The sequence below is a fragment of the Sipha flava genome, unplaced genomic scaffold (genome assembly GCF_003268045.1).
Source record: "Sipha flava isolate LNK unplaced genomic scaffold, YSA_version1 248_pilon_pilon, whole genome shotgun sequence".
NCBI lineage: Eukaryota > Metazoa > Arthropoda > Insecta > Hemiptera > Aphididae > Sipha > Sipha flava.
The window spans coordinates 395,813-411,740 of NW_020272897.1; the positions used below are offsets into that span (position 1 = coordinate 395,813).

General features: G+C 26.0%; 2 protein-coding genes across 10 annotated transcripts in view; both read right to left on the minus strand.

The window, feature by feature from the left end:
• LOC112684291 (triple functional domain protein) overlaps positions 1-3,503 on the minus strand; it is a 91,261-nt gene extending 87,758 nt beyond the window's left edge. For 2 of the 3 annotated variants that reach the window (XM_025555724.1, XM_025555722.1), the window contains exon 1: positions 3,194-3,502. The gene's annotated coding sequence lies outside the window, so the exon portion shown is untranslated. Of the gene's footprint in view, positions 1-3,193 lie in introns of all 3 variants that reach the window. The other variant, XM_025555723.1, reaches the window with a different exon arrangement.
• A 6,334-nt stretch (positions 3,504-9,837) lies between these two features.
• Positions 9,838-15,686, minus strand: LOC112684302. 7 transcript variants are annotated; one of them, XM_025555744.1, is made up of 3 exons: positions 15,506-15,686; positions 11,618-11,680; positions 9,838-11,530 (listed from the first exon to the last, which is right to left on the minus strand). In XM_025555744.1, the coding sequence occupies exon 3, from the start codon at positions 11,433-11,435 to the stop codon at positions 9,876-9,878; it is 1,560 nt and encodes a 519-aa protein (XP_025411529.1). In that variant the 5' UTR covers positions 11,436-11,530; positions 11,618-11,680; positions 15,506-15,686; the 3' UTR covers positions 9,838-9,875. The 7 variants fall into 7 exon arrangements, with proteins under 7 accessions (XP_025411529.1, XP_025411526.1, XP_025411530.1 ...); XM_025555741.1 differs by having other exon boundaries at positions 11,614-11,680; XM_025555745.1 differs by lacking the exon at positions 15,506-15,686 and adding an exon at positions 14,991-15,338 and having other exon boundaries at positions 11,614-11,680.
• Positions 15,687-15,928: the final 242 nt, after the last annotated feature.

Here is a 15,928-nt window from a genome sequence, read left to right on the forward strand (position 1 = left end):
GTATATAAATAATTATCAGTAAATAACTTCAAGCCTTAGCTATAATGTGCGAACAAAGACAAAAAAAAAAAAAAAAAAAAACTTAAGGCCTATGAAGTACATGTACCTATGATTTTATATAACATTTAATTAATTTTTGCAGCTTCCTTCCTCATAAAAAAATAAATACTTCGATACAGCAAGATTTCCAAATATGAATATACAATTTTTTTCGCACATTAATATTATCTCAATCATCTCAATCAAAGAACTTAAAATAAGTTCTAAGGATGACATAAAACTTGTTTCTTTTAAGAAAGTTCATTTCACAGCAGAGATTAAGCTATAAAAAGTTAAACGCAGCCATACAAGTGGGTGTAAAATATAAACTTAGTAATTCAAATTGATGATACATAATAATTAACTTTTTTCATATGTATTTAATTCATAAAATATATTATTGAAATTAAGTAATAAAAAATATCAAAAAACTCCCACATTCCCAATAGACTTAAGAGCAAAGGATATGATCTTAAAAACAAACATCTAAACTTAACAAATTTTTTTTCCCTTTTTCACCAAAAATTATAAAAATTCCCAGAAGATAAAAATATTTATTTTGTTTTTGGTGGTATATAATTGTTAACATTAATTACAAACCAAAGGTTATTTGATTCAAAACAATTCTTATACTAAAAAATTAAGGCAAATAAAAAAAGTACACATGAGAAACACCAAGATACTAAAATATATATAATATAATAATTTTTACACAGATATCTAAATAATATTTCGTCATTGTACAGAAATTTGAAATTCAAAATGGATAGGTAATTATGAGGGTAAAGAAATTAACAAAAGGAATTAACTGAAAAAATATCAATACAAAATACTGAGTATTAGTTTTAATGGTACATTTCTGTTTTTTTTTTTTAACAAATTTATAAAACAATTTTAAATTCCTTTTTAGTATAAAAATTAATAAGAATTATCCTTATAAATCATTAATCGATACGATAATAATATTTTTTATTTATTTTCAGTACTTAAAGTACCTAAAGAAAATAGTTTTTAGTTATTATTATTTTAATTTGAAGGTTTAACCTGAGACAGCCTAATTTTTAAAAATGTGTCATAAATTATCAACAAAATGATTAATTAGTATTACTATATAAAGATATTATCTTTACAAAGATGATTCATAAAATCTAACCAAAACAATAACATACATTAATCATGTTTATAACATCATATCATATCAAATCAAACAACAATATTGTATAGTTAAATACTAAGACACTAGGTATTTGACAAACATTTAAATTATCTAAATATATAATTATATAGTAAATAATAAAATGTAAATCTAAAAACAATTCTAAGAATTATTGGATAAGACATAAAAGCTGCTATATGATATGCTAAAATACAATGAAAATAATCAATAACATTCATAGGACATCTGAAAAAACTACTAAATTATAGAGCTGGCAACATCCTACGAAAATGATAATAACAAAAATTATTATAAATATACCAATATTCACAGTGTAATCGGAATCGCTGATATAACTATAACCATAAATATTAATTGCATCTTCAAAACATTTAAGAAAATTACCTATTAGTCAAAAATTAATAAAATTTATAAAGTACTTTTAAAATATCAAACTACATTTTTTAATAAAAATTATTCAAAATAGGTTAAATAGGTATATATAACCTACAGAATAGTGTATAATTTTTTTCATTTACCATAAATTTACTAATTTTTTATACAACAGGTATAACTTAAAATAAAAAATGTGTGATAAACCATCAACTATCACTAAATTTGAGTATAATATAATTATGATAATACAAATAAGTTTTCATAAATGGACTACATTTTACAAGTAGTAATTGTAATTAAAATAGATACCTAAAACAATTTAATGTGATTTATATATTTTAATTAGATCTAATTATTACTTATATTGTATAATGTCACTTTTTATTAATAATTATATTTTAAAAACTATTTCAGAGTTTAAGTTTAACATAAAACCTACATATTGTGCATTAAAATATATAAACATAAATGAAATATTTGTCTACACATTTATTAATGTAATTAAATAATATGATCATATTTAAACAAAATTACATTATTATTACAATATTTATCTCCCTGTTATATTTAACTATCAAAAATCTTTATCGATTAGCGCCTATTTTTTAATGAACCACGACACAAAGTGTGTAGGCCGAAACTGGAAGTGTGCACTATGGATTCAAAAAATGTGTATCTACTAAATACTAATAAATATGACTACTATGAAGGTGTTTTTCAAGAAGCCAGTTTAAGCAAGAAAGCCAATGAGGACTCAAATATAACTAATACATTTTTGAATTATTATTCTACATTAAAATAAAAAAATTTTAAATTGTTTTCAGATTTATACCAGACAAAAGTATATTTTTTGTTTAAAAAATAATAACAGATTAATATTTAACCAATTATAATGTGTAATTTGATTAATAAAAATAACTTTTACTAAAAATTATTACTCTGACATTCTACTAAAAATTATAATCATATGGAAGGGGTAGAGGAGGGTAATGTATCATATCATTATGAATGTGTAAAAAAATGGGTAGGTAGCATGAATTTTTATGAAAAATAGGGGTTGTTATCAATACCCATCAGTAAAGCAATACAGTTAAGACAATGAAATTATTATCGAAAAGACACCTGGTACCCATCTAGCAGATACAACTTTAACCAAAACAATTTTGCAGTTACATTTAAATGCAGTTTAAAAATTGTTTAGTAGATCAAATATATATATATGAATACTACAGTGCATTTTCTGTTCAAAAGGAGTGTTTTAAAATATTAAAATCCAATAAATTAAGTTTAGAAATTCAAAAAACCTCTACAGAGTAAGACACAAACAGTTAACCCATGTTAACTGGGGGGAGAAACTTTAATAAAATGAATGAGAATACAACAAGTCAGTAACTATGTAGATTTGTACTACCTATTATGAACGAGGGGATTAAAATACACAGCAACAACCCAAGACAAACTGTAAGCTGGAAAGAATGAATACCCGTCCCAGATCAGACACCAATCCGTTAGTTCACCGTCCGGAATTCAATTGGCATCGGACACAGAGTACCAGCAAACGCAATATGTAGTAATTTTGATGATCCTGTAAAACGAACTTACAGTTTATCACGGTTGCTCTTCAAACTGTTGCACGAATGTTGTTCAACGATAGGTCGTTGGGTGTCCGCCGCATTATCACTTGGTGTGCACGACGCATTACGGTGCCGCGACCGGAGCACCTAAACGCGAGGCGAAAACGGTCGTGTTGTCAAAAATAACATACATAGAAAACAGCACGTCGTTCAAAAATTACGGAACATCGCGAGCTACTAACACAACGTAGTTCTATCAACATCTAATCACTATAGTACGCGCACTACACCACCGAACGCACAGACATCAACCCGAATCAATGGCATCCCGTCGGCCAGGAGCAGCTGCTGCAGCTAGCGATGAGCACTATCGATTAGTTACTATCGAAATAACCGATAGTTTGGTATAATCGAACTATTCGAAAGTTTTTTAATTATTGATAGTACCCGAACTATTTGATAGTCTCGATCATAAGCGTGCGCAGACATTATTGACAGAGTAGTCATAAATAACACATTAACATTTAATATTAACAACAAATTTGGATAGAGTAATTTCTTTAACTTGATAATTATATTTTTCCAATATTCTTATACATGTATTTACCGTTTACGAATGTTTCGAAGTGGTTGAACATAATATGGTTATTTATTATTGTGATAATAATGAATAATTTGGTGAGCGAGGGAAGATTCACAGAGTAGTCAAGTGTCTGGCCTCTCTACCCCGTGCGCACGCTTATATGTCTCATTGTACCGAAATATTCTGTTTTTGAGATAGCTGATGAATAGTTTTTTTTCAAGATACCTATAGTAAACTTAGTGAAGAAGTCTTCAATCATAATTTTCTTTTAACATTTTAAATTTTCAATAAAAAATGTTTAAAATTTAAAATAAGGTTCTTCATAAGTTGATCTTCGTTAGTAAAAATGTCAACAGTTTTTATGGTATTTATAGGTATTTTAATTTTAAACAAAATCAAAACTATTTAGTAATTTCATTAGAATAAAAACTATTCGAATGTTTTTTTGATAAGAAAATACTCGTTAGTATCGATAATTATTCAAACAAATTATTCGATAGTTTGTAACTTTTGTAGTCTTATCTTTTATCTATAAAAAATATATCAAATACTGCTCAATAGTAGAAACTGTGCCCATCACTGGCGTTGACCGACCGAACATGCCGCCATCTCACCGCGTGAATCCGTACTCGACAGCGGATGCAGTGTGACCGACCACTGCGAACCATCCACCGAACTGTGAAAGTTTCAATGATAATCTTATAATTTATAAATACCTATACATATAAACGAATGGATCTTCACAGGAAAAATTACAAATTATTCCAATATGGCGATACTACACTATTATCATAAACTATATTGCTTATCACAAAATAATTTTGAATTTAGTATAATAATAGTTAAAATAAAATAGGTATATAAAAATTCACTTTCTGATCCAATAATTTTTAAAGCTCCCTTTCCCTAATCATGCATGTATATAATTTTGTTAAAAAATAAATAAATACATTTATTATGTAATAAGTTTATTTACTGTGTTTGAAGATCTTAGAACATCTGAACGATGACAAACATAATATAAATATTCTACAATATTATTTTGTTTTTTTGATGTTCTACGTATATACAGACATTTCTTTTGATTTTCAGTATCTGTTTTCCACTTAAAAAAAATTCTAAACAACATTTTTATAAATACATTTTTATTTATTCTTTTGCTAACATTATTTTTATTATTTATTTTTTTTTTTTTATTACCTTCCATAGTATTAAAATTAAATGACACAATTTGAATATTCATACTGTGATCCAATGAAAAATGTTTGGAAAATGCTTTCAATGTTTTAAATGATATTTCACAATTTTCATAAGAACATTTTATATTGCCTAATTGATTACCGGCATGTACATTTATGTCTATAATTATTTTCATTTTTGAATTAAAAATTTCACCACATTCATTACAAGCCAGGGGCGTCATTTGGGGGAGGGGCAGACTATGACAAATGTCCCACTCTAAGAAATTTTAAAAAGTCGGCCATTCTTTGTCCGATAATCAAATACTAAAATCATTAGGTAGTAAATTTTTATTTACTATTTTGTACTCAGAAATCAGATATTATTCTCTTTTAAATACCCGTTTTCGGTTTATTAAAAGTTAGGAAACACTGGCTTCTCCCCGGTGTATGACAATCGTTATTACGCGAACCTTATAAACTTTAATTTTGGTATATTATATATTTCTATATATGTGATCTTTATAAAACAGTTTTTGTGATATCAATACCATAAAAGTTAAGTTCATAATCTATAAAAAACCATTAAAATCGTTCCTATTCACCTCAATCTACTATACATTATATTTGAGATACAATTTTATGTTTTTATAAATAAGTACTGTATAGTATTAAAAATACAAATAATAAAATTATAAGTATTTATTTAATTAGATTTATATTATTATTCCATTAAACCTATTGAGAAGTATCTTACAGCCTATAGGATAAGTAAATAAATTAATGTTTTACTATCTTCAATTTTATTATTTAACTGGGTAAAATGAAACGTTTCATGTTCTTTGTTTATCATCATGACTAGGGCAGAGGACTTGTAGCTCTAAAAAAGCTCTAAATATGTAAGCACTTATGCACTTAAAAACCCCATAATATGCACTTAAAATTTTTTTTAGTCTTTTTGTTTAAATTAATAAATTAAATATTGTTTAAAATAAGTCAAAACAATTATATAATTTAAATATATTATATACTATAGCCAAATAAACAGAATACATTTTAATTTATTTTCTTAATTTTCTGCTTCTTCTGACACTAAAAAAAAATAATAACTATGGTTTAGTAAAATTAATTTAAGCCAATATATATTTAATTGACGTTAATAATACTTTTACCTTGAAAATTACATTGAAAGGTCAAATGTTTTTTTAAATTTTCAAACTGAAAAGATGGTTTATTGTCTGCCAAAAGAACTTTGAACATTGAAAATGACCTTTCAACATCAACATAGTTAACTGGAGCGTATTTAAAGTATACCAAATCGTTTATGCTTAAATTTTCGGGTGTTCGTCCATTGAAGTTTCTTCGCTATTTAAAATGTTTGATATTCTAATTAAACTTTGATATCCAATATTTTTTTTCAGAACATCATTCATCTTTTCTTTAGGAATTTTTCCAATTGGACCAGGGACTTGACTCAATTTCAAACTAACATTTTGTATTGCATCGATTACATCACTAAGTAAAATATTTTTTATTTCAAGACTGGTAATTTTATCAGTTAAAAATCCATAATGTGATTTGATAAATACTAAATTTGTCGCAAGGCTTGCTTCAGAAAAATAATTTTGTGAATTTTCAATAGAAATAGCGTCTTCCTTATCCAAAGAGTCGACAATAGATTTAATAACTTCGAGGTGTTATTACATTATATTATAATTACTTATTATTAACTTCACATTAATAAACAGCGGCTCTTATCCACGTCCCCATCTTGTTATAATAGGATCTGGCGGTAGTGGAATATTGGGCGCTTTGTCTTTAAATATTGCAACACGATAAGGCACCTTCAAAAATACTTTTTTGACATTTGCAATGATTTTATCGACGTTATAGTAATTTTCTCGAATTTTTTCAGCAATAAGATGAAACCCGTGCACAATACAAGTAACATGAATAACTTTAGAATAGAATATTTTTATCGATTCCCTCGGATTTCACCATATAAGGCGCCGCAATACTTAAGAACAATAAGACGTCGTCGTAAAGCACTTCTTCTGGCCACAATAGATGCATTGAATTATCAAATAACTTCACAATAGTCGAATGATTAGCTTTGGTCAGTATTTAGGAATTCAATAAAAATGTTTGGCCTGGACCATCGATTTCATGAGTACCGATTACTATATGTCGACCTAATGAGTTGATGGTCTCATCTATTGATACGCAGATCTTCTTACCAGTAATAGTATTTCTAATTTTATTCATAGTTTCAGAATAAATTTCATCGACATAGCCTTTGCGTAATGTACTAATGACCGGAATTGGTTTCCCGTATATTTTTCCAAAAACAGTTTGAATTGAACGTTACCTAGCTTATTAAGAGGTATGCTGGTTGATAGCATTACAAAACATAAGTCTTTATTGAAAGATGATTTTTTAGAATTACTCACCAATTGTTGTACTTTAACCAATTCAAGTACATTTTGGTTTTTTTCTTTACGTTTGATGGAATTTTTGTGTTTGTATTAATGTGTTGCGTAACATTAAACCGTTTTTCACTCCCTACTTTTACCTCACAATAATTACAGTACAGGACTCCGTCGGTCGAAAACGTATGGGCACCAAACTCAGATATAAAACATTTTTTAACCGACTACTTAAATGTTGTTTATTTTTCGGCATTTTATTACAAATTAAAATGTTCAAATAAATTTATAATATGGCTAATAATAAGTCAGCATTCTAACACGAATATAATTTCCGTAGAACTAACCGAGACTAAATACTAAAATATTGATTATTGTCGTGTCTAGAAACGTTTTATAAATAAATTCTAATCGAATAAAAGCCATGGTGTACACATGGTGATGCATAGAATTTATATAAGTATGATATAGCGTCGTTATCGCTTCTAGGAAAAATGAGTGCCCGCGGACAGTCACAGACCATATTATAAGACAAAAATTAAAAATAAATTTTTATCCAAACATTTTAATTGTATGTTTTCAAATAAAAATATTATTTTGGAAAAAATCGATTTAAGTTAAATAAGTCTCAAAAAGTATAAAATAGCGCATAAAGTGTAAAATATGCCCTAAAAACAAAAGGACTCAAAATATGCATTTATATGCAAAATGAAATTTCAAAGCTAGCTTTGTGAAAGCATGAAACGTATTTGTTTCGTACTCTACTACTTTTGTGATTATGCAAAACAAATATGCAAATGCTTACAGTCCTATGCTCTAATCATGACCATAGGCACAATTTGGGGGGCTTGGGTATGCTTAGCACCCCCAAATGTGTTTATGTTCATTTACATTTAAATACTCATAACTTATTATGTATAGAAAAACATAGTAGTTTTTAATTTTTTTTTTTTGTATAAATATATAAATTATTATACAATACGAAAATATTTCGCAATACGAAAAAAAATATATTTGCTATAGGGTAAAAGTTTCAAGTTTTTAGCCACATTACTTTTGGAATTATGACTACATAACTAAAATTTGAAATGTGAAAGTCTTATTTACAGCGTATTTTTACCATTTCAGGAAAGTTTTTTCCTCACGTCCAGAAAAACTATTAGGATTTAAAAAAATTACTTATCTAAAGTACCACCACATGCCAATTTAAAATCTAAAAAAGGTCTTAAAAAAACTTTCGTACCAGTATTTCTATCCGAAAAAGTGTTAAACAAATAAAATACAAACATCATTATAAAACCATAATATCCTTCGCTTCAGTCAGAATCTAATAGTGATCATTTAGGTAATAAAACATTTGTGGTTACAGACATTTAATTCGTAATACGCGCTATAAAAATATAAAATCAAAATGATCAATTTAAATTTAGAAATATTCATATATTTACCAAATATTTTAATAACTGTTGAATTGTACAGTTTGTGGGTGTTTATAACCATTAAGGAACATGAATAAGATAGAATAGCTTCAGCACCCCCAGTATTTTCATTGAAATTGCACCTCAGCCGTTGGTGTCTCTAAATTTTAATTTGACATAATTCTAAGACGTCTCAACATTCCATTATGGTAAAATATTTTTAAAATTTAATTTTAAGTATACCTTAACGATTGGACAGAAAATATTCTTATATCTAATATTTATGTTCCTATATTAGTTCCTAGTTCCTCAATTGTTATTATTATTATGTAATAATAATGTACTGTTTCATGCACCTTACTATGTGATTACTATAATGATTCTCAATTTATTTTGAAATAAAAGTTATAATAAAATTGTGTTGAAATTCCTAAATAATTGTTATTACTTATTTCTACGATTAAAACTAAAACACGTTATAAAACACTTGGGACATACATTTTTCATTCAGAGGACACAGTAATTTAGCCCCAGCTACAAACTGTAAAATATAAAGTAAATATTTTCAATGTGACTTTTTTTCACCATGCAATAAAAATGTTAAAAGGTTACATTGAATTAAATTTTTAATCAAATTTTCAGTAATTCAACATCTTCTAAAAATATGGTAGAAATATAAAATTGTTTTAAGCTAAACCAAATTTGAAAAATTACATTGTACGATTTTTACATTCTTTAAAAATTATCAATTATTACAATTATAAGTACAGTTTTAACAGAAAATTAAATATATTTATACATAACATAAATATTATAGCACAGTGATTAAAGACCAACCATATTTATAATAATTTATAATCATTAGAATTTCTGTTATCAAAATACATTTTAGTTAAGGATTGGAAAATTATATTACCAAATAAAAAAAATATTAAATAACTTGTAAATTGAAGGGAAAATAAAATTAATAACTTAATTTCGAATATAAAATAATAAGAATACATTTTTGTCTTTTTGATAAATGGAATTGCCTTTTTCCAAATTAACAAAAATACATTTACAATATATAATATAAATGTCAACACGAAAATTTATCCTTGTTTATTCAGTCTTTTTTTATCAATTGTTTTACATCTTTACCATCTGACATTATAAGTATACAATGACCATCAATGAAATTATTTTGGAGAACCATCATCTGAAATTCTGTTTTTTTACTACATAATTGTCTTAGTTTCTGTGTACTAAAATATCGTTCATCTAAACCAAGTGAACAATGTGTAAAGAAGAATTTTACATTTTCTATGTGCTTAGGAAGTGCAAATAATTTTTCCACTTGTACTATACAACCACCATAGTCCACCAAAATTACGTCCATTAGTTTTTTACTTAATGACTTCATTAGTTTCACTCGAAACCATTGATTATTGATAAAAGCTCCATATATTTTATCAACTTGAGGTTTTTGGACAAACGGTAAATTTTCAATTTTACTTAATTTATCTATAACAACAAGTCTTCCAGGACTGTTCACCTGAATGGTAATCGCATTAACATGATTTACCTGAAATATAACTACTGGTTTAGGTTCAATAACTTTAGCTACATTTAAACCATCAACAAACAATTCTACAACCCATGGTTCACCAGGTTTCATAATCCTAATAAACATTTTCTGATTTATATATTGTGCCATTTCATCGACGAAACTTTGTGATAAATATGTAAATAATTTTTTTTTTTTTACATTTGGCATGTGCAATGAACATCTTTTAATAAATGGTGGAGCTGACTTTAAATAACCAAAAACTTCATAGAATTCTGTACATATCTCTTTAATTCCATAATCAATGAAATAACAAGTAATGCCAATTTCATTAATTTCTAATATTCTTACTCGATACCACCTATTATCAGTTGCACGTTTAGCAATTACCATTTTACCAATTTTATATTCTATCACTGCTTCCCAAACTTTACCATTTTCAAGTTCATACTCTATTTTATTTTTTATTTGTTCACTATCTTCAGTTTCTATATAAAATTCGTTTATCGATTCCGTATAAATAAGAGTTACTTGCATCATTTTATCAATTTGATCAATTTTTTTAAGAGTTTCATATGTCTGATGAGTGATACCATATGAAAAAAAATTATTTAAAAATACTTTAATGTTTCTTTCATCCCATTTCATTTTTACTAAATAAGGTTCTTCATAATTTAAAACAGTCAAAACCACTTCAATAGAAGTAATAAATTCAAAAACTATATCATAGTAAGCTTCATTGTTAACTTTGATTTTATATTCTTCATCAACATTATCAAGAGTGCATTGGTAAGCCAATGCATGGTAACTAGCTAATTTTTTTGGAAGTTTTTTGAAGTTGGATAATAACTCTGAATTACCATAATCAATAAATTGAGCTGTAAAAGCACCTTTTACTGAATTCAAAATTTTAGCCCGATACCATAAACCATCATTTTCATATTTAGCAGCAACTATATCTCCTGGTTTTATGCAATCCAATTTTAAACATTTGTCTTTAAGAAGCTGAAGACTACTTGATATTTCTTGAAGAGATATCAGATCATTTTTCTTATGTACGTAAAAGTTTTCAAATGATTGAAAGTATGAAACATAAGCTTCCCAGCGTTTTACTTCCATAGTATTATATTTAGTTATTTATCAATACAAAAATATTAAATGGAAAATAAATACATAAAAGTAATCAGCTATCATGATTTCCAGTTACTTCAATCCTGAAACATAAAATGTAATTATTGCATCAGCTAATTTATACTCAACAGAATTATAATTATAAGATTTATAATGCAATTTCTACCTACAACTAGGACTGAGATTTTACTGCTCTAAAAAATAACAAATTTTTTTTTGTTACAGCAAATACTCTAAAAATCATAAAAAATGCAGTATAAAAATATGTAAAAATTTCATTAATCATAATTATTATATTTATTTAACATAATAATAACAAAATAGGTACTTATTTGTTTAATATTTTCATTTTATTTAATTTTATTTAAATTTAATTTAATTCATAACCTGCTATTGTGATAATCGTTGGACTCTTATAAATAGAAAATTATTTTTCATTTATATTCATTTTCAGCAATTTAAAATAATGATCGTATTTACTAGTTTATCAATTTAGTAGATTACATACTAAACGGACAATTTTTGAGCAAAAAAATGGTGAAACGTATAATCAAATATCCTAATATTTAAAAATGTAAAGATGAATTCTGAAAAATGCTCTAAAAACTTCAAAAATTCCCTAAAAACAGTAACATATGCATTAAAAATGCATATAAAAACTACATTAAACTAATCAGTATCACTTGAAACACATTTTATTTCTACAGATCTATGTGTTGGGACATAAAAAAAAAAGATGCATTTACATAAAAATCCCAGCCCTACTTAGAAGTATTGATCATCATTAAAATGGAATAAACATATATGAATTTACAATAAAATGAAAATAAACCTATAATGCTATACACTTGCATTAATCTAAAAATATTTAAGTACTTAATCCAATAAATGAATAATCATAGTTGATAATTTCCATTAACATTTTAAAATTTATTTTCAATAAGATCTAAACATTCACATGTAAATTGTTACAAACAAAACTATTCCCGAAATAAAAAGATTAGAACTTATCTCAAATATGTAGCATGATTTGCCTCAAATCAAATAATACCATACAAATAATAGCCTCTTCCTAGAAGTGATGGAAGACAGCAACTTTGACATATTACAAATCATAATCAAAGAAAATAACGACCAACTCCCATGAGCCAGCTCATACTCAATTAATACTTAACTCAGCTGTCTTTACAAACATCAAACTTCTCCCAATATTTTAAAATCTTCTTAATAACTTCAAAATAACTACAAAGATTTCCAGAAAGTATACATCAATGGCTCAAAAATTTATTGAAATATTACACAAATTACCTAATATTTGCTCCATATCTACAGCTGAAGCAATAGCCATTTTAATGGCTATAGAGATTATAATTCATGAAGTCCACTTCAAATTCATCAACGTTAGCATTTCACCGAGTACAGAAAAAAGTCTACAAAACCAATTCATCCCCAGAGATATTGAATATAAAATCCAGAACAATCTCAAAAAAGTTTCTGATTTGGGTAAAAATATAATTTTCATGTGAATTCCTAAGCATTCTGGAATAATAGGCAATGAAGTAGACAAACAAGCCTCAATAGCTATTAACAACAACAAAAACTAATAAACCAAATGTTATATGGTGACTTGAAAAAATTCATAAATTAATATACAAAAAAAAAAAAAAAAATGGCAAAAAATTTGGAACACACAAAACTCTAAATTAAATGAGATTAAAAGAGACATCTTCCTTTGGTCAAACCTTAAGTTCAACTGGAAAGAGACTGTGCTTAACTGACTTCACATTGGATACATTAGAATCATCCAAGATTTCCTGGTGGCCAGAGAGGAGCCCTCCAATTGTCGAATAATTTGGAACTGTGTTAACTGTCAAACACTTAATAGCTGACTATTTAAAGTAAAACCATGAACATAAGAACATAGAACATATTGGGCATAAGATATCCTACAATCTAGACACCTTACTTGGACCCAACCATGAAAAACCAATGTAATAAATTTGACAAATTAATCAAAATTTTTCAATCTTGCACAAAAAAAAAATATGTAACCTAAATATATAACTTATTTTTGTATTTAATCAAATAAACTTGTATCTTGTTTGTAATTAATGGCCTTTGTTGTCGATTTTTTTGAGATCAATAAAAAAAAAATACAATTATTTTTTATTTTTTTTTTTATTTAAAACATAACAAGTTTTTATATGTAAATAAATAATAAGATACTTATTTTTTGGGACTATAATAATATTAACCTAAACCGTACATATTTATTTAATACATAAAAATAAAAATATAAATATAATAATACTTCAGGCTAAGCATTTAATTATTTATTTCTACAGTATTTATTATATTAAATATTTATTTGTTGTTGAAATTAAAAGACAGTATTAATGCAAGTTAGTTATTAGAAATATTACATGAAAATGACAAGTATAAATCTACATATACTTCATAATTTCAACATAAAAGAAAACAACAAAAATTAAATTTTTGTAAGTTGTTTTTTCTAACAACATTGATATATTTTTGATAAAATAATTATTTGTCTTATGACCTGAGAATTTTATACAGAATATCAAAAAAAAAAAAAATTATAACTGACAGTGATTTACAATTATTGTATATGATTTAACACTATTGATACCTAATACATTTTTTTTTTCATTCATTTCAAACAAAAAATATAAAAGCAGAATATGCACCGAAGTATACAAAAATATTTTGATTAAGTACCAACTAAATAAATTATTTCTCTACACAAAATGTCCAATGTCACATAAAATATAGACTGTTTGTTTGTAAATTAAAGAAAATAAATAGGTACATACCATTAAGTTAAAATACAATACTGCTTAAACTGTATTTTAAGTTTATTAATATATTTTGATTTAGATATTTGTGACTGCTTAATAAAAAATATTATCTATATAGCTAATTAGATATTTAAAGACTTGAAAAATAGAAAATAAATGACAATAAAATGACAAGCTTATTTCTTAACAAAAGTAAAATAAAATGTTGAACAATAAAATATTTTACAGACCTATTAGAACAAAAAACACTGCAACCATGAATCAAGACCCACTATTCGTATGTAATATCAAAATAACATCAATTTATCAATGTATAAAAATAAATTTATAATATTTCATAATTGCAAAGAAACCCAATAATATTATAAATAATTTTTTTGGTAATTGGTATAATCGTTGATAATAACACTACCTATTACCATTGATTATAGTATATATCATATGTAAACATTTTTTTTAATGTGGTCCTTGATAAACATTTGAAAAAAAAATATGGCCCGCGTGATTCAAAAGGTTGCCGACCTCTGCTCTATACGATTATATTGTTATCTCCACGGACCAAAAAGCACAGTCCACAATACAATAGCGTCAAATGGTTTCCTCTTAATCAAAACGATTATTCATATCGATCATTTTTATATTTTACTCTTATCATTATTTTAATTCGATTCGATATGACGATACAATGAAGTAACAGGATTAATACTTTTCTTTCTATACTTACTCATATCGGTCCTTTTGTTTCAATATATTCATTCGATTCAATAAAAAGTAAAAGTATCGATAAATTTCTTTCTATACCTTGTCCCTAGTCATATGGTTCACTTTATTTATACTCATTGTGAAATAATTTGTAGAATATTATTTACACATGTATATTATTACCACAGACTGTATTTATAGAGTAGTATTCATGATTTAAAGATTATTTATTCACAAATAGGAGATAGCCCCTATTCACTCATCAATACCCAGAATCAATCGCTGGGTATAGAGCAGTGATGCCCAACCCTCGGCCATCAGGCCACATATGGCCATTGAAAGTAATCAATGTGGCTCGTAACAATTATTTTTTAATGAAACAAAAAAATTAGAAAAATTTAAAAAATAATTATAAAATACATTTTTTTAAAATGTGGTAATTTTATTTTCGAGCATTCTCAAAAAGAAATTACTCAATATAACCTGTGTACTGATAGTACTGTACAGAGCGTACTGATAAAATTAATGTGTACTTACAGCGTGTACCTCGATCTGTAATCTTTTCAGTAGGTAGTCAATAAAATATTTGAAAATAAACTCAACATATACATACATGTACACTGCATACTAACTAAGTGTAACAAGATATTATTCGTACTTTTATATTTGGTGGGCCGCCGAGGAAAAAAGGTTGGACATCACTATTTAAAGTTTTAACCAGGGGTCTTCAACCTTTTTATGCAGCGGACCACATTATTTTTTTTTAAACCTTGCGGGCCACATTTGTAGTAAAAACATGCATTTTATATAAAAATTCAGTTTTATTTTTACAATTTTTAAAATTATTAATTATTATTATTATTAAAACATAAATAGATTAACATATTTTTTTTTAATTACAAATTTTTTATTTTATTTTTAATGAAAAATCATTTAAAATGTGATCGCGGGCCACATATT

Bases quoted from the DNA above. Each gene is read 5' to 3' on its own strand.
- LOC112684302 (XM_025555742.1), bottom strand. From the start codon at position 11,435: ATGGAAGTAAAACGCTGGGAAGCTTATGTTTCATACTTTCAATCATTT.